Source organism: Lactuca serriola, chromosome 4 (genome assembly GCF_051521515.1).
Source record: "Lactuca serriola cultivar US96UC23 chromosome 4, Lser_US96UC23_V15, whole genome shotgun sequence".
Classification (NCBI taxonomy): Eukaryota; Viridiplantae; Streptophyta; class Magnoliopsida; order Asterales; family Asteraceae; genus Lactuca; species Lactuca serriola.
In genome coordinates, this window is record NC_136411.1 from 387998110 (window position 1) to 388014363 (window position 16254).

General features: G+C 39.4%; 1 protein-coding gene across 1 annotated transcript; it reads left to right on the forward strand.

Moving 5' to 3' along the window:
• The first annotated feature begins 9225 nt into the window (after positions 1-9225).
• Positions 9226-14632, forward strand: LOC145097810 (serine/threonine-protein kinase PBL34-like). The gene is made up of 6 exons (XM_079035450.1): positions 9226-10070; positions 11408-11745; positions 12307-12442; positions 12520-12656; positions 13106-13229; positions 13962-14632. Exons 1-6 carry the CDS (start codon positions 9887-9889, stop codon positions 14462-14464), a joined length of 1422 nt encoding a protein of 473 aa, XP_078891576.1. The 5' UTR covers positions 9226-9886; the 3' UTR covers positions 14465-14632.
• The last annotated feature ends 1622 nt before the right edge of the window (positions 14633-16254 follow it).

Consider the following 16254-nt stretch of genomic DNA (forward strand, 5'->3'; position numbering starts at 1 on the left):
TTTCCCCTATAGATTTCGTCCACCCCCTTCCAAGGAGGTTCTGGAGCCTTCCATTCAACTATTAGATAATTACAAACTAGTCCCTGCACTTTATAATTAATACAGTTAACCCCAAAATTAATTCTAATTAATTTCTGGCTAACTATTAATTATACATTATGATTTCTAATCAATATATTAATCTTTTAACATATTAATAAATCATTTATATTAATTTATTAATCTTATAATAAATCAATATCTCTCCTTTCATAATTTCCTTGTCCGGTTGCTAGGTTTAAGGGCAACCCAAAAGGACTGTGATGCTATCAATTCAAGTACCTACCAATTATAGTTATGGGCTTAGACACCTAATCCAACAACATATTACAAGGACTAAATAATTTCAGAAGGTTAGGTCTGGCCCTATTTCGCAGCTCTTGTCTGAGTCCAAACATTGTAGGGTAGGACCTCTCATTCGAAGAATTATCTGGTCTTAGTAATATGTAATGGTATTGTGAGCTAGTTAGGGAGAGATAACAGGGACTTATTATGCAGCCGATGGTGGAGAGTGGGTCAGAGATTACCCTAGGGAAAGCCTGGGATGAGATTAGTGACATGATTTATTCGATTGTGAATCGTATACATGGATAGGAAGCGACTTTGGTAAACCAAGGCAAACCAGGAGGAAAGTACGGATAGATGTGGAAGCTAGTATGGGCTCGTACTACTGAAAGTATAGGATCCATACTCGACTCTTGGAAAGTTTCGGGGAACCAAGAGTGGCAGAGTGTGAGACCTCTCGATGTTATGTATGACCCTGATGATTGTGTGTTTTGTTTCAGAATGGTGGTGATGCGTCATTGAGCAAGGGGCTCAAGATCTGGGTCAGGTTCGGGTACAGGTTCCGAACCAGTTGATGATGGATTGCACTTGTTCATTGCATTCGATTGTGAATCGTATACATGGATAGGAAGCGACTTTGGTAAACCAAGGCAAACCAGGAGGAAAGTACGGATAGATGTGGAAGCTAGTATGGGCTCGTACTACTGAAAGTATAGGATCCATACTCGACTCTTGGAAAGTTGCGGGGAACCAAGGTGGCAGAGTGTGAGACCTCTCGATGTTATGTATGACCCTGATGATTGTGTGTTTTGTTTCAGAATGGTGGTGATGCGTCATTAGGCAGGGGGCTCAGGATCTGGGTCAGGTTCGGGTACAGGTTCCGAACCAGTTGATGATGGATTGCACTTGTTCATTGCATTCGAGATTACGACAGGCATCCTTGAGTCGACCCCTATGATTTTTGGGTCGATCAAGGAGGGTGTCATTGAGCTGATGGAGGATCACCTTAGGGCGTTCAGGAGTGACATGGCACCTGGAAAGTCAGGGACTCGTACGCTCTCCTTCAAGGATTTCATGGGATGCGGAGCACCAGACTTCTATGGGGTGAAAGACCCCATTGTGGCTAGGCGATGGATCACAGACATTGAGTCTGCATAGGTGACGAGCTTATGCCTTGAGGTATCAAAGGTCAGATTCGATGCTGGGTGTTTGAGGGAGTGAGCTAGAGACTAGTGGGAGGCAGTCGGTGATACTTTGGGAGCACCAGCCATTGAGGCCATGACTTGGTCGGATTTTGTGTCTAAGTTTTGGGCAGAGTTTGTGCCAGCTGTGGAGGTTCAATAGCTGGCCAGGGAGTTTTTGGATATAAGAAAAACTAAGGAGATGGTGGCAGAGATTACCGCCAAGTTCAGGGATAGGGCCTTGTTGGTGCCCCAGTACGTGGCTGACGAGGAGATGAAGAAAACTCGATACCACGATATGTTGAGAGCTGACATTCGTAAATATGTCAGCTATTCGGCGTGCCCGACTTTGGATGATTGGATAGCCAGGGCACGATGGAGATTGATATAGAGCACATCAGGAAGAGGAAGGCGGAGATTGGTTAGACGACTGGGGTTTCGGTGAAGAAACCCAAGGGATTCGACTCGAGGTCGAAGGGCCAGCAGGGTTGGAGCCGCTGTGGGAAATGCGGCAAGACGCATGAGGGAGTGTGCAGAGTAGAGGGTCATGCTCCTATAGTGCGACAAGTTGGGTGACTTTAGCAGGGATTGTACTGCCCCTAGCCCCACCATTCAGACATCAGACATGCTTTGTTTTCACTACAATCAGCGAGGCCATAAAAAGGCCAACTGCCTGAGATTGGTATCAAGAGCGCTAGTGGTGGCGCCAACTCCAGCGACCCTGTGGATCACAAATGGCCACCAGGGCAAGTTAGATGCTCCTGTGGTGAGGAGTCGAGCCTTCCAACTGACCGCCGAGAAGGCACGTGTCGTACCAGATGTGGTGACGGGTATGTTTCTTCTCCCTAGTTTTTATTTTATGGCAGTTTCGATATTTACATTCTATGTATATTGTTTTAGGATCGTTCCATGTGAAAGGTATCCCAGTGATGGTATTATTTGACTCAGGGGCTACCCAATCCTTTGTCTCGCTCGCGCTTAACAAGCAATTTGTTGGAGCTCCAGGGGAGCTAGACTCTCCCCTTGATGTAGAGATTGCATATGATAGGACCATTCACGTCGCGAGCGTTCATCGAGGATGTACACTGCAGTTGTTCGATGAGTAGTACTTTGTGGATTTGGTCCTTATTCCCCTGCGAGGGAATAAGGTTATCGTGGGTATGGACTGGTTGAGCCCCAATGGGATAGTGATCGACTGCGAGCAGAATCTAGTGCAAGTTAGGACCCCAAGTGGGGGATGGTTAGTGATTCAGGGCGAGAGGCCGCAACGTGGACCGACTTCGTGTTTGACAGCGAGGGCAAGATGTTACCTTCAGCAGGGTTGCGCAGGTTACGTCGCCTATGTCATGGATACCTGGGAGAAGGATAAGGCGACTATACACGATGTACCGATCGTACAGGAGTACCCAAACGTGTTCCCAGAGTATTTGCTTGGGGTACCTCCGGAGAGGCAGGTAGAGTTCAGGATTGACCTAGTTCCTAGTGCGGCTCCAATATCCAAGGCACCATATCGGTTGGCTCCTCCCGAGATGCAGGAGTTGTCTACACGGCTGCAGGAACTGTTAGACAAGAGATTTATCAGGCCAAGCAGTTCGCCATGGGGAGCCCCGATCTTGTTTGTGAAGAAGAATGAGGGGCACATCGGATGTGTATAGCTTATCGAGAGTTGAAAAAGGTAATGGTGAAGAACCGTTATCCCCTCCAGAGTATTGATGACATATTTGACCAGCTTCAGGGTGCATCTTGGTTCTCCAAGATTGATCTATGATCAGGCTACCACCAGATGCGAGTCAGAGACAACGATTTTGTATAAGACGACCTTTTAGACTTGCTATGGTCACTATGAGTTCGTGGTGATGCCGTTTGAGCTTACTAATGCTCCTGCCGCGTTCATGGATCTCATGAACCACATGTGTAGACCGATGTTGGATCGGTATGTGATAGTTTTTATCGATGACATCTTGGTGTATTCCAAGACTCAGGATCAGAACGAGGAGCACCTGAGGGAGGTGCTGGAGACACTGAGGAGGGAGAAACTTTTTGCAAAGTTCTCCAAGTGCAAGTTTTGGTTGTGCGAGGTGCAGTTTCTGGGACACCTCGTCAACCAGAACGATATACTGGTTGATCCGGCCAAGGTAGAGGCTGTGATGAGATGGGAGGTTCCAAGGTCTCCATCTAAGATTCTGAGTTTTCTTGGTCTGGCGGGTTATTATCGGAGATTCATCCAGGATTTCTCCAAGATTGTTGTTCCACTGACCCGATTAACCAAGAAGTCGGTGACTTTTCGCTAGGGGGCCTGAGCAGCAGGCGACTTTCGAGACTTTGAGGCAGAAGTTGTGCAAGGCACCGATATTGACTCTGCCGGAGGACGTTAAGGATTTTGTAGTGTATTGTGACGCATCTATCACGGGCTTAGGCATAATATTGATGCAGAGAGGGGGTGTCATCGCTTACGCCTCGAGGCAGCTGAAGCCTCACGAGGCGAATTACCTGACACACGACCTAGAGTTGGGGGCAATTGTTTTTGCCCTCAATATTTGGTGACATTACCTCTATGAGGCCTGTTGTATTATCTACACGGACCACAAGAGCTTGAGATATTTGCTGGATCATCCAAATCTAAACATGAGACAACAACGTTGGTTGGATGTGGTGAAGGATTACGATTGCGAGATCCTCTACCACCTGAGGAAGGCCAATGTGGTGGCTGATGCACTCACCCGCAAGGCGGTCGCGACTCCGATTCAGGATATTTGCCTGAGGATGATAGTGATTACTTCGCTTCTGGAGCGGATTTGGGAGGCTCAAATCGAGGGAATGAAGGAGGAGCATTGAAAGTATGAGCGGATCATAGGGCGGGTAGCTTCATTCGACTATGATAGTCGTGGATTGTTGACCCTGCATCGTAGGGTCTGGGTTCCTTAATAGGGAGGTGTACGTCAGGTTCTGATGGAGGAGGTGCACAAGTCGATATTCTCCATTCATCCCAGGGTAACAAAGATGTATTAGGATCTTCACCCTGATTATTAGTGGCCATGCATGAAGCGAGACATAGCTTGGTATGTGGAGCGATGCTTGACTTACAGGAAAGTCAAGGCCAAGCATCAGCGACCTCATGGCAAGACGCGACCATTAGAGATTCCAGTGTGGAAATGGGAAGACATCACTATGGATTTCATCACAAAGCTTCCCACGACCGCACGTGGGGTAGATTCTATCTGGGTCATCGTGAATCGATTGACCAAGAGTGCCCACTTCATACCGATCCAGGAGAGTATTTCTATCGAGAAGCTGGCAGACATCTATATTAAGGAGGTAGTAGCTCGACATGGGGTGGCGGTTTCTGTGATTTCTGACAGGGATGTGCGGTTCACTTCCAGATTTTGGAAGACGTTTCATGACGAGTTAGGCACTCGTATGCACTTCAGCACGACATTCCACCCACAGACGGATGGTCAAAGCGAGCGGACCATTTAGACTTTGGAGGATATACTGATGGAGTGCGTTCTAGACTTTGGTGGTAATTAGGATATCTACGTTCCTTTGGCAGATTTTTCCTATAATAATAGCTCCCACGCCAGTATTGACTGACCTCCCTTTGAGATGCTTTATGGGAGGAAGTGCAGGACCCCGGTATGTTGGGGTGAAGTTGGGAAGAGGGTCATAGGGAGTACCAAAATGGTAATCAAGCCGACAGAAATGATCCAGCAAGTCCAGAGTAGACTCCAAATGACCCAGAGTCGGTAGAAGAGCTACGTCGACAGACGTCGATCGGACTTGGAGTTTCAAGTCGGGGATATGGTCCTTCTGAAGGTGTCACCTTGGAAAGGTGTCATTCGCTTCAGAAAACAGGGCAAGCTGGGCCCCAGGAATATCGGACCTTTCAGGGTTACAGCCCGGGTGGACAACGTGACATATCGGTTGGAACTTCCGGAAGAGCTTAAACAGATCCATAACACCTTTCATGTTTCGCAGCTGCGGAAGTGCATAGCCGATGATTCCGTGGTGGTTCCTTAGGAGGACATTTAGGTGGATGACAGCTGAGAGCCATTATCGACAGGAAGACGAAGGATCTGAGGAACAAGATGGTAGAGTTGGTCAAGGTGCAGTAACAATACCGCAAGGGCTCAGAATGGACGAGGGAGCCGGAAAATAAGATAAGGGAGCACTACCCGAAGCTATTTCCAGCCGCAGCAGACTTCAAGGACGAAGTTTGCTTCAAGTGGGGGAGAATTGTAACGCTATGTAATTCTCCAAGGTATTATCTATATATTTATTGAGTTAATTATTTTATATTGATTGGGCTTGGATCCATTGGATCCTTACTAAGTGGGCTTCAGGGTGTCGTACGCTGGGCGTACCACCCTGTGTACGCGCAACGTACTAACAAGGGATGATCACACATGTCTTTCACGTACGCATCGCGTACCAAAGATTACGCGTGTCGTACAAGTGCAGACCATAAACCCTAAGTTTTAGGGTTTTCACCCTATTTAAGCAACTTATAATTCTCCAAACCCTTATTCTCTCAGCCTCCCATGTCCTCACAGTGCCCAACTTGAACCCTAACTCCATTGCATGTATCTTGAGCTTACTTTGAGCACTTTGGTTTTGTTTTGGTAGTTTTGAAGAGCAAGGAGTTTAAAGAAGGAGCAAGGACTTGAAGAGAGCTTGTAGATCTAGATGTTTGGCATCTTTTCTTACTCATTTGAGGTATCAAGCTCCAACCTTGACCATTTCATGCTTAAATGTAGTCTTAGGGTGTTTTATGTCACATTTGGTCCCATATTTGAGGTCTCTTGAGTTTTGGAAGAATTTATCCATAAGAGATGTCCTTTTGAGCTCTTGGAAGCATTTAGGACCATAAAAATCAGATCTTGATGTTTTAGCCCTAACCATGCAAGTGATAGGTGGCCACAAAGCGAGCTTATAGACTTAATGGGTGTCTTAATCCCCATCCATGCATACAAAAGCATAAAGTTCATAACTTTATGGTTAAGGATGTTGTTAGGAGCCTAGATCTACGTTCTAGACATTGGGACTTAATGGATTAAGTCAAAAGAAGGATTTTAGGGTGACTGGAAGGAATGTCGGGCGTAGCCCCTAGTACGTTGCGTGTTTCATGTTAGCTTCCCGCTTCTGGTCAAAGCCAGCGTACATCATGGGTACGTGCCAGGTACGCTGTGCGTATGCATGCAGAGTGGTTAACATGGGTTTTTGGGCCTTGGGAGATTGGGCCTGAATTTGTTGGGCCTCATGAACCACTGTCAAGTAAGGCCTCTAGGCCTAGGACTGGGATTTATGATATTGGGCTTTATTGGGCTTTAAAGCTTAAGGGAATGGACTTGGGCCTTAAATTGATTATGGGTTGGACCTTGGGGGAAAAGGCCCATTAGGGCAAGGACTAGGGGACCTTACCTTGGGACATGAATTAGAAGTTGGGCCATAAGGGAGTCATACTTGGGCCCAATAACTAACTAGGGAACTTGTTATTCTTTAAGGAGAGGAGTCCCGAGCCATCCGAGGAGTAGGTGAGTTACCTTCCCGGTATGAGTGGGTCGAAGGCACCAATGTCGGCCCACTAATAGTTGTTTACAGTAGATATGATTTTCTTTGTGATAATTGTTTGGTATGCCAATATTTGTTGAGGCTTACGTGCTTGTATGCTATGTTATTACGTGGTTGTGGTAGGGGTGAAGTAGACCCCGTAACCGGTCGAAAGAGGCTGAAAGGGTAGGCCAACACCCATATATGCTAGGCAGTATGTGATTTATGTGCTTAGATGCTAGGATATTATGTAGTAGTGGTAGGGGTAAAATAGACCCCGTAACCGGTTGAAAGAGACCGAGTGGGTAGGCCAACACCCAGATATGATAGGCAGTTACCGGTTGAAAGAGACCAAATGGGTAGGCCAACACCCAGATATGCTAGGCAGTTACCGATTGGAAGAGACCGAATGGGTAGGCTAGCACCCTGATATGCTAGGCAGTACCGGTTGAAAGAGACCGAAGGGGTAGGCCAGTACCCGAATATGCTAGGCGGTATGTTTATTATATGGTATGTGGTATGATGGGGGAACTCACTAAGCTTCGTGCTTACGGTTTTCAGTTTTGGTTTCAAGTACTTCTTCTTCGAAAGGAAAAGAGTCGGCATGATCGCAACACATCATACTATGATTTTCCCTGCATGAGATCTTTGGGAATTGTACTCTGATGATTCTTTTCTTATGACACGTTTTGGTTATTGAGATATTGGTTTTTGATTATGATATGGGATGACACTATATATGTTTTCAAACTATCATTTTTATGAATTACTTAATTGAAAACAAAATTTTTGGTCTTAAATTTTGGGATGTTACAACCAATGTCCTTTTCGTTTTCCCTACCAATAATACAATAATAATGGGAATCATCTTCTCTCTCAATTTTAAACAAATTCTCTATTCCTTCATCAACATGGTCCACATAAAAGGATATTTGACCATCGGTTCGATAAGCATCAAAAATGGAACTTGTATAGTCCCTATCATTTGCAACAGACATAATGCCAAACAAAAAAGGGATTATTACATGGCTCACAGTTGTACAACTTCTTACAATCTACTTGTATGAAACGTTCGAGCTAGGTAATACACTCAAAGTATGTCATACCAGCAAAATCATGATCTCTGAATGTGTATTTGACACCATGATTATAAGAGAAAGGATGCTAAATAAATACCCCCTTTATAGTTGAGTTCCACTATAGGATAAAGCGCAAACGGGGTTCGAGGCTGACATTGCTACTACTTGGCTGCTTATTGAGTTCATTCTCTAGAGAAGTTGAAAACTTAGTTAATTCTCAAAGTTTTTGAATAACGGAATGAAAACGAAGAAGACAAGCTTTTACTCTCATTTACACTGATACGTGGCAGCGAAATATCTTATTATGTTGTTTCTAATTACCAGGTAAGCAAGGAAACCAACTTACCCTATTTCCTTGCTAAAAGTGGTGTAATTAACATCAATTTTGTATATTAACCGACCTATTACATAAAAAAAATATTTTAATGATCATTTTGGGACAAAAACCAAAAGTTTATTGTGCTATAATGTTATTTTCTCATCTCTATTCTAATAAAAAATAGTTTTAACCTCCATTTGCCAAGCGTCATTCTAATACAACACTGTCATTAATATTATGTCATTTGTCATTTATATATATTAGGCAACTCACTTCAAAATTCAAATTTATATTTTTTAATTATATGTTAAATTTGAAGTTATAATAACTTTAAAATTTTGATATATATATATATATATATATATATATATATATATATATATATATATATCTTAATTAATAATTAATAGTTTATTTAAAAAGATTTATTTAAAATAACTGATTAATAACTATAAAATTTTATTATGAAAGTTTAATTAATTTTAATGGAGTTGGAAAAAAAATTCATTAACCACCAATAACTAAGTTATATGATTTGGTCGTATAATATAATTTTGCTACGAACTTACCTGTAAAAACTAAAAACTTATATGAAGAATACATTTTTTTATTGTAAGCTAAATTTTAAATAATAAGCATATTTATTTTAGAATATAAAAAATTATATCCTAGGATGTAATTTCAAACATGTAGACTTAATTTTACACCTAAATAGTAGTAATAGAGTAATATTATATTCGAGTCACCATACATTTACATGTTATTCTCCCTCTTCCTTGCTTTGCTTTTCACGCGAAACGCACAGAGCGACACAAATACCCTCCTTTCGTCTCTCTCATCTTGTTTTTCTTACTTGGCCTCGATAACTGGCCCTGTCGTCTCCTCTTTTCTTGAGAAAAAAACTTTTTCTTTACCACATATACTCATATCTACATATCTAAATTCTATATCTTTTATGTCTTACCCCCTCTTCCCTTTCGCCCTGTCTCTATCAAGAAAAAAATAGTGTGTGTGTGAGTGTGTGTGGGTGTGGGAATATCCGGACTACATTTTTGACTCTCAACTGTTTGCCCCTGTGGCTTCTTGAAATTAGGGTTCTTGAAAGTTTTTCGTCCATGAATCTCTCGTATTTCTCGGCGCCATTGTCTTTGCATGTCATTTTATGATCTGGGTAAATCGATCCCCACCCCATTTTTAAAAATTCGACCCGATTTCTGATCTGGGGTTCACTTCCTTTGTGCTTTACCGTTTTTCAAGAACACACCCTTTTGTGAATAATGGAAAAGCTTGATGCTTTGTATCTTGATGAGCTTAGAGTGTTTGAATTGGGGGTGTATATGGAGTGTGGTTTAGCTCATGATGGGTTGTGATTCTTTTTTAATTATTTAAAGGGGTTTGTGGTTGAGAAATTGAAATCTAGGGTTTTTGAAGAAAAAATGGGTGTGGGTCCTGATTCTATTAAAACTAGGGTTTTAAATGTGGATAAATTGAAGGAAAGCAAGAAGAAAGAAGACGAGGTTAATGAAACAGGGTGTTGGATTAAGTTCAGATTCTTTGGAAGATGCATATCTTCAAGGTCTAAAGTTGAGAGCTCTATTAGCGGCAGTAGCACTCAATATGGTAATTTTTCAAGACTCGAATTCAGTAATTTAATTCATTGCTAAATATTTGCATAATTGAATCTTTGTTAGCTTTAATTTCTTGTCGTTGTGGTGTATTTGTGTTTATGTTAATGAAATCTTGCATTTGCTTCTAGGTAGATTGTCTTTCGATACTCTCCTTCTTTTGAAGTTTTTCATTCATTAAAATGCAATTTTAAGTTTGTAAACTCTTTTCAATATGTAGATATGGAAAAACATATTATTATTCTGTACTAAATATCTGCATAATTTTAAGTTGTTAAAATGATTTTTTCAAGGGTCAAATGAATGTTTTGGTACTAGTTGCAACAAAAGAGAGTGTCAAATGGTAGATCAAATCACTTATAATATAGTAATTAAAATTAAAAATAAGAACACCATCAAAAGTGTTTCTTACACCTTCAAGTAGCAAAAGCATATCCATACACTATCACCATTGATGTTTTTAATCATATCCGATTATTCAATATCACATAACCACTTTCAAAATGGCTTAGTGCCCAAAAATAGAAATACATTTCTCAATGGGGAACAAAATTAAAGGGAAAGTGTCTCTCTTTATTTGTGGTATGACCAAAAAGGAAAGATTGCTTCTCACTTTTGAATTTTGTTTGATTTTGACGCGTATTTTGGTTTCTTTTTTAAGTAGAAACACATGTTTCATGTTTCGATTGTTTCTTTGACCATTTTAAAACGTATTACTAACAAACATATCATGTTCCCTACGACAATAAAAAGAAATAGTAACATGTTTTCCACACGAGTTCTAGTATTTTCAAAAATCGGTAAAAAAAAACTACACGAAATAGCAACAAATTTACTCTTTTACCAATATACAATGTACTTTTTTTCTCACATTTTTTTTATCGATCACATGTAATCCCATAGTAACAACATACTTACATTTCTTTACACATAATAACAACAAACACACTAATTTACTATTCCTTGCCTATAATAGCAACTTACTTTACTCTTTTTTTTTTTTTTTTCCAATTTACACAATGCGCTTTATTTTTTTACTCATAATACCAAAATACTTGCATTTCTTTATTTATAATATTAACATACTTGTGTTTTGTATACCTATAACAACAATATGTAAAGCTATAATAGCAACATACGTAGGTTTCTTTACACATAATAAGAAGGAATTTACAATTCCTTACCTATCATAGCAACATACTTTTATTTCTTACCAATAATAGCAATATATTGATTCTATTGGTAAAAAAAGCGTATGTATGTTGCATATATTAATTAAACTCTTAAATAACCGATTGAATTCATTAACTTTTTTTTTTAAATGTGAAACAGCGGAAAGTAAATCAACAAATGACACAAGTACAGATCAACCGGTTGTTCCATGTGCATCATCTTCAACAACTAGCAATGAGGAAAGCAATACATCGACTTTGAACATAACAGAAGAACTTAAAATTGCTTCTCAACTTAGAAAGTTTAATTTCAGTGAACTTAAATCTGCAACAAGGAATTTTAGGCCAGAGAGTTTACTTGGTGAGGGTGGATTTGGTTGTGTTTTTAAAGGATGGATCAATGAGAATGGAACTGCCCCGGTCAAACCGGGCACCGGTTTGACCGTAGCAGTCAAGACCCTTAACCATGATGGTCTACAAGGTCACAAAGAATGGCTCGTATGTAATTCTAACCCTAATTTTTTAAATTATATTTTTAGCTTATGGAAAGTAGAGGTGGGGAAATTGGTGGGTTGGATAATGGATCAAAACGGGTCGGTTTGACCCATCAAGTTTTTAGGTTTTAACTATTTGACCTTTTGGAGATGAAATATAGGGATATGATTTTTTTTTATGAGTAAATTATAAATTTCGTCCAATTTTTGAAATTTTCTTGAAGTCGTCTTTAAGTTTTCATTTTGTGGTGAATTTAGGCTCTTACAATGAAATGCAAGTCTTAAATTGGACCAAACTTGTAATTTTGAGTAAAGCACATGGACCAAATCCGCAACAACATGCAAACTTAAGGATAACATCGTGAAGATTTCAAAGAGTGGACCAAACTTGTGATTTTAAGTAAAGTACATGGACCAAAAGGCGATCTAATTGTTAAATATAAAGAGTATATGATGGTTGTATTTGTGATTATCCCTAAAATATTACCCAAACTGATACGAAACCATGTGTATTTAATGATAATATGGTTGACTTTTTTTATATATTCTTTTTGGTTTGTGATAGGCGGAAGTTAACTTTCTTGGAGACCTCCTACATCCAAATTTGGTTAAATTAATTGGTTATTGCATCGAGGATGACCAAAGGCTGCTTGTTTATGAGTTTATGCCACGTGGAAGCTTGGAAAATCATTTGTTCAGAAGTATGTCGTGTTTTTTATTCTATGTTGTGGTTCTTTCTATTAATAGAAAGTCTTAAACATTTTCTTGAATTTTATAGGGTCGTTGCCACTTCCATGGGCAATGAGGATGAAAATCGCACTTGGTGCTGCAAAGGGTCTTGCTTTTCTTCACGAGGAAGCAGAAAGACCCGTTATTTATCGTGATTTTAAAACATCAAATATTTTACTCGATGCGGTTTGTGGCTCTTTAAATTCCTAACTACACCTTTTTTGATTAATTTCTATAACAAGGATGAGAAGGGCATTTACGTCTTTTCACATAGACAAGAAATTGTTATGGCATGAGTCACCTTTTTGGATGTGACAAGACAAAAATCCACTTTTTTGCTTTTGTTCCATTGACATTAGTATTCTAGAAAGGATGAGGAGGGCATTTATGTTTTTTTGCACTTGCACCGACAAGAAATTTGTAGGAGTCTAGAGTTGTTGTCCCACCACCTTTTTGGGTGGGGGACAAAAAGACAAAAAAAAGCCCACCTTTTTAGGTGGGAGTGAGATAGAAAACAAAAATTTGTAGTTTTTGTCCCATTGACATCAGACACACAGTATTATCAGTATCAGTCTAATGCACACCAAACACAGTACAACAATAGTCTTATTGTGACCGTCATGACTTATTTTCAGGACTATAATGCAAAACTTTCTGATTTTGGACTTGCGAAAGACGGTCCGGAAGGCGATAAGACCCACGTGTCGACTCGTGTGATGGGTACATATGGTTATGCTGCCCCTGAGTATGTCATGACAGGTGTGTTATTTTCCTTCAAGGGTTATAAGCAAGAAATAGCAACCTACTTTTATTGATTTTGTTTATTATATATATATATATATATATATATATATATATATATATATATATATACAAAACAATTTTCAGTGCTACAGTTGGGTAGTCTTTTCAAAGTATAAATCTCCTAATAAAAAAAATATTGAAATTAGAATGCTATATTTAGGTAAAGTACAATGCCTATATAATAAAAAGAAAATGAAAGTAAAATGTGGTAATAGAAAGTCTGTTGCTATTTTAGATTTTCGAAGTATCGTGTTCTGATAAGAAGAAAATTGAAAAGTACAATGTTATAATACACAAATAAACGAAAGTATGCTTCTGTTTTAGATTTTTCATAGTATGTCCTAATAAGAAGAAAATTGAAAATACAATGTTATAGTCAGGATGCTATGTAATATAATGTCCTAATAAGAAAAATTGAAAGCATAATGTCCTAATAGAAAAAAAAAAACAAAAGTAGGATGCTATATAATACACAAATAAGCAAAAGTACATTGCTATTTTTTACTTTTTAAAGTACAATGTCCCAATAAGAAGAAATCGAAAGCACAATGCTGCAATCAGATAACATTTTCAAATTACTCTACCCAAGCAAGAAAAAAAAATCTTGCTTTCCAATTCAAGGGTAGAAAGGTCATTTCTTTTTTCCAACTAATTTACAATTCACAAAGCCGATGGATAAAATTTCAGGACATTTAACATCAAAGAGCGACGTGTACAGTTTCGGGGTAGTTCTACTGGAGATGATAACGGGTCGAAGATCCATGGATAAAAACCGACCCAACGGAGAACACAACCTCGTGGAGTGGGCCCGTCCATATTTAGGAGAAAGAAGACGGTTCTACCGATTAATCGATCCGCGGCTCGAAGGAAGATTCTCGATACGCGGCGCTCAGAAGGCGGCGCAGTTGGCGACGTTGTGTCTGAGCCGCGACCCGAAAGCGAGACCGCTGATGAGTGAAGTTCATGAAGCGCTGAAACCGCTCCCGAATTTGAAAGATATGGCGTGTTCGTCTCCATATTTTCAGGCGATGCAATCGGAAAGGACTGGAAGTCGGAATGGAAATGGAAATGGGAATGGGAATGGAATTGGGAATGGTGGGGGGAAAGGGCAGGGGGGTAGGAGTTTGTCGATTTCAAACTCGCCGTATCATCAGAATCAGGCTTATCGATCTCCGAAACCTGGAAGATAGGTGTTGGTGATGTGGCGAATCTGTGAAATTTTCTGGTTTTGATGGATTGTTGGTGGTTTTGTTTGTGTTTGTTTTGATCAAAGTTATATTTTCTTGTTTGAATTTTCAATGTTGAAATTGAAAGCGCGCATTTTGAAAGATATCCAAAAAAATCTTTATTTGAGCGTATTTTTTTGTTCTGTTTAATTACGTGCAGTTTATAACTTATAAGCTGTATAGATGGCAATATGGACAGGTAGTTAACGAGTTAAAATCTTAAATGTGTGTAAATTATTTGGACAGGTAGTTAACGAGTTAAAATCTTAAATGTGTGTAAATTATTTGGACAAGTTGAGCGTAAAAAATTGGAATTAGAAAATCTTGCAAACAATATTTATTAGTTTTTCAAGTTAATTATAAATCAAAAAAATTAAAAAGTTCCTTTTAATTATTATTATTATTTTTTAAATAAAGTATTTAAATCTACAGTTTTTTGTTTAAGCTAAAAGTTTATTGCTGAATATTTCCAAAGTTATATATGTAATCTATGTATGTTTAAAATGTTACTTAAAACAATAAATTTAATCTACTCCTTGGTATTATTCATAATTCCATTTGTAAACAGACGACACTTGAATCATCAAATCTAGATTCAAATCTGAAAAAAAGAGAGCACACACTTGAATTAATATTACATTTCAAGAAAACATTTTCAATATTCATAGTTTTAACTTTTAACCAAATATTCATAAATTTAAACATTAGAGCAGTTAAGAGGAAAAAGAAGAGCAAATAGTTAAAGGGTTAGGGTGCGTTTAGCTGTGGAAAAATAGGCCATTTTCCGCAAAAATTTTCCAAGAAAAATAAGACTTTTGAAACGCGTTTAGTTCGTCTATTTTTCTAAATTTTTCACGGAAAATGAAAATTTTCCGTTTTCTAAAATTACAAAGAGGATGAAAATTTTTTGAAAACTGATAATCATTGTTTTCCATATTTTTCTAATTCCAAATTTTTTCTAAAATATAAACACACACCCACTCCCACCCCATCCACCTCTACCTACCCACACCTTAACACCCCCCACCCACACACACATACATACCCACCCCCCATACACCCACCCGCACACACACACACACACACCAACCCACAAACATACCCACCCACACCCACAAACATACCCACCCACACCCACAAACGCACACATACATACCCACCAATGCACCCACACACACACAAACCCACACCTACCCCCATCCTCACAGACACACACACAAACCCACACCTACCCCCACAAACACACACATACACACACAAACACACACTCGTACCCCCACCCACCCAACACCACCACCACAATCACCGACCTACCATCACCATCACCACCACCATCGTTGCCGCCGCCATCACCACCACTGACACAATTGCCGCCGCCACCACCACCGCCGCCGACCCGCTACCGTCACTGCCCCCACCCACACCCTATCACCGCTACCGTTTTCTAAAAATGAAAACCGATAGAAAAATACACATCTAAACACGTTTTCTAATTTCTTAAAACTGAAAATGAAAAATAAATAAGTTTAACTAAACACGTTTTCTAAATTTTTCAATGAAAAATGAAAACGGAAAACGAAAATCGAAAAGGGAAAACAAAAAACGGAAAATGAAAATTGTTTTTCCGTAACTAAACACAACCTTAATGTCTTGATATTTTTAGCCAATTTAACTTGTTAAGTCATCATTTCGATATTAATTCATAAACAAACAACAATGTATTTTTAACAATTTCAATAAGCTTTTCTCAACTT

What these genes read in the sequence shown, in the direction of transcription:
- LOC145097810 (XM_079035450.1), top strand. Translation starts at nt 9,887, where the DNA reads ATGGGTGTGGGTCCTGATTCTATTAAAACTAGGGTTTTAAATGTGGAT. An exon ending in AAGGTCACAAAGAATGGCTC is followed by an intron (nt 11,746 to 12,306) that starts GTATGTAATTCT and finishes GGTTTGTGATAG; the next exon opens with GCGGAAGTTAACTTTCTTGG. An exon ending in CAAATATTTTACTCGATGCG is followed by an intron (nt 12,657 to 13,105) that starts GTTTGTGGCTCT and finishes ACTTATTTTCAG; the next exon opens with GACTATAATGCAAAACTTTC.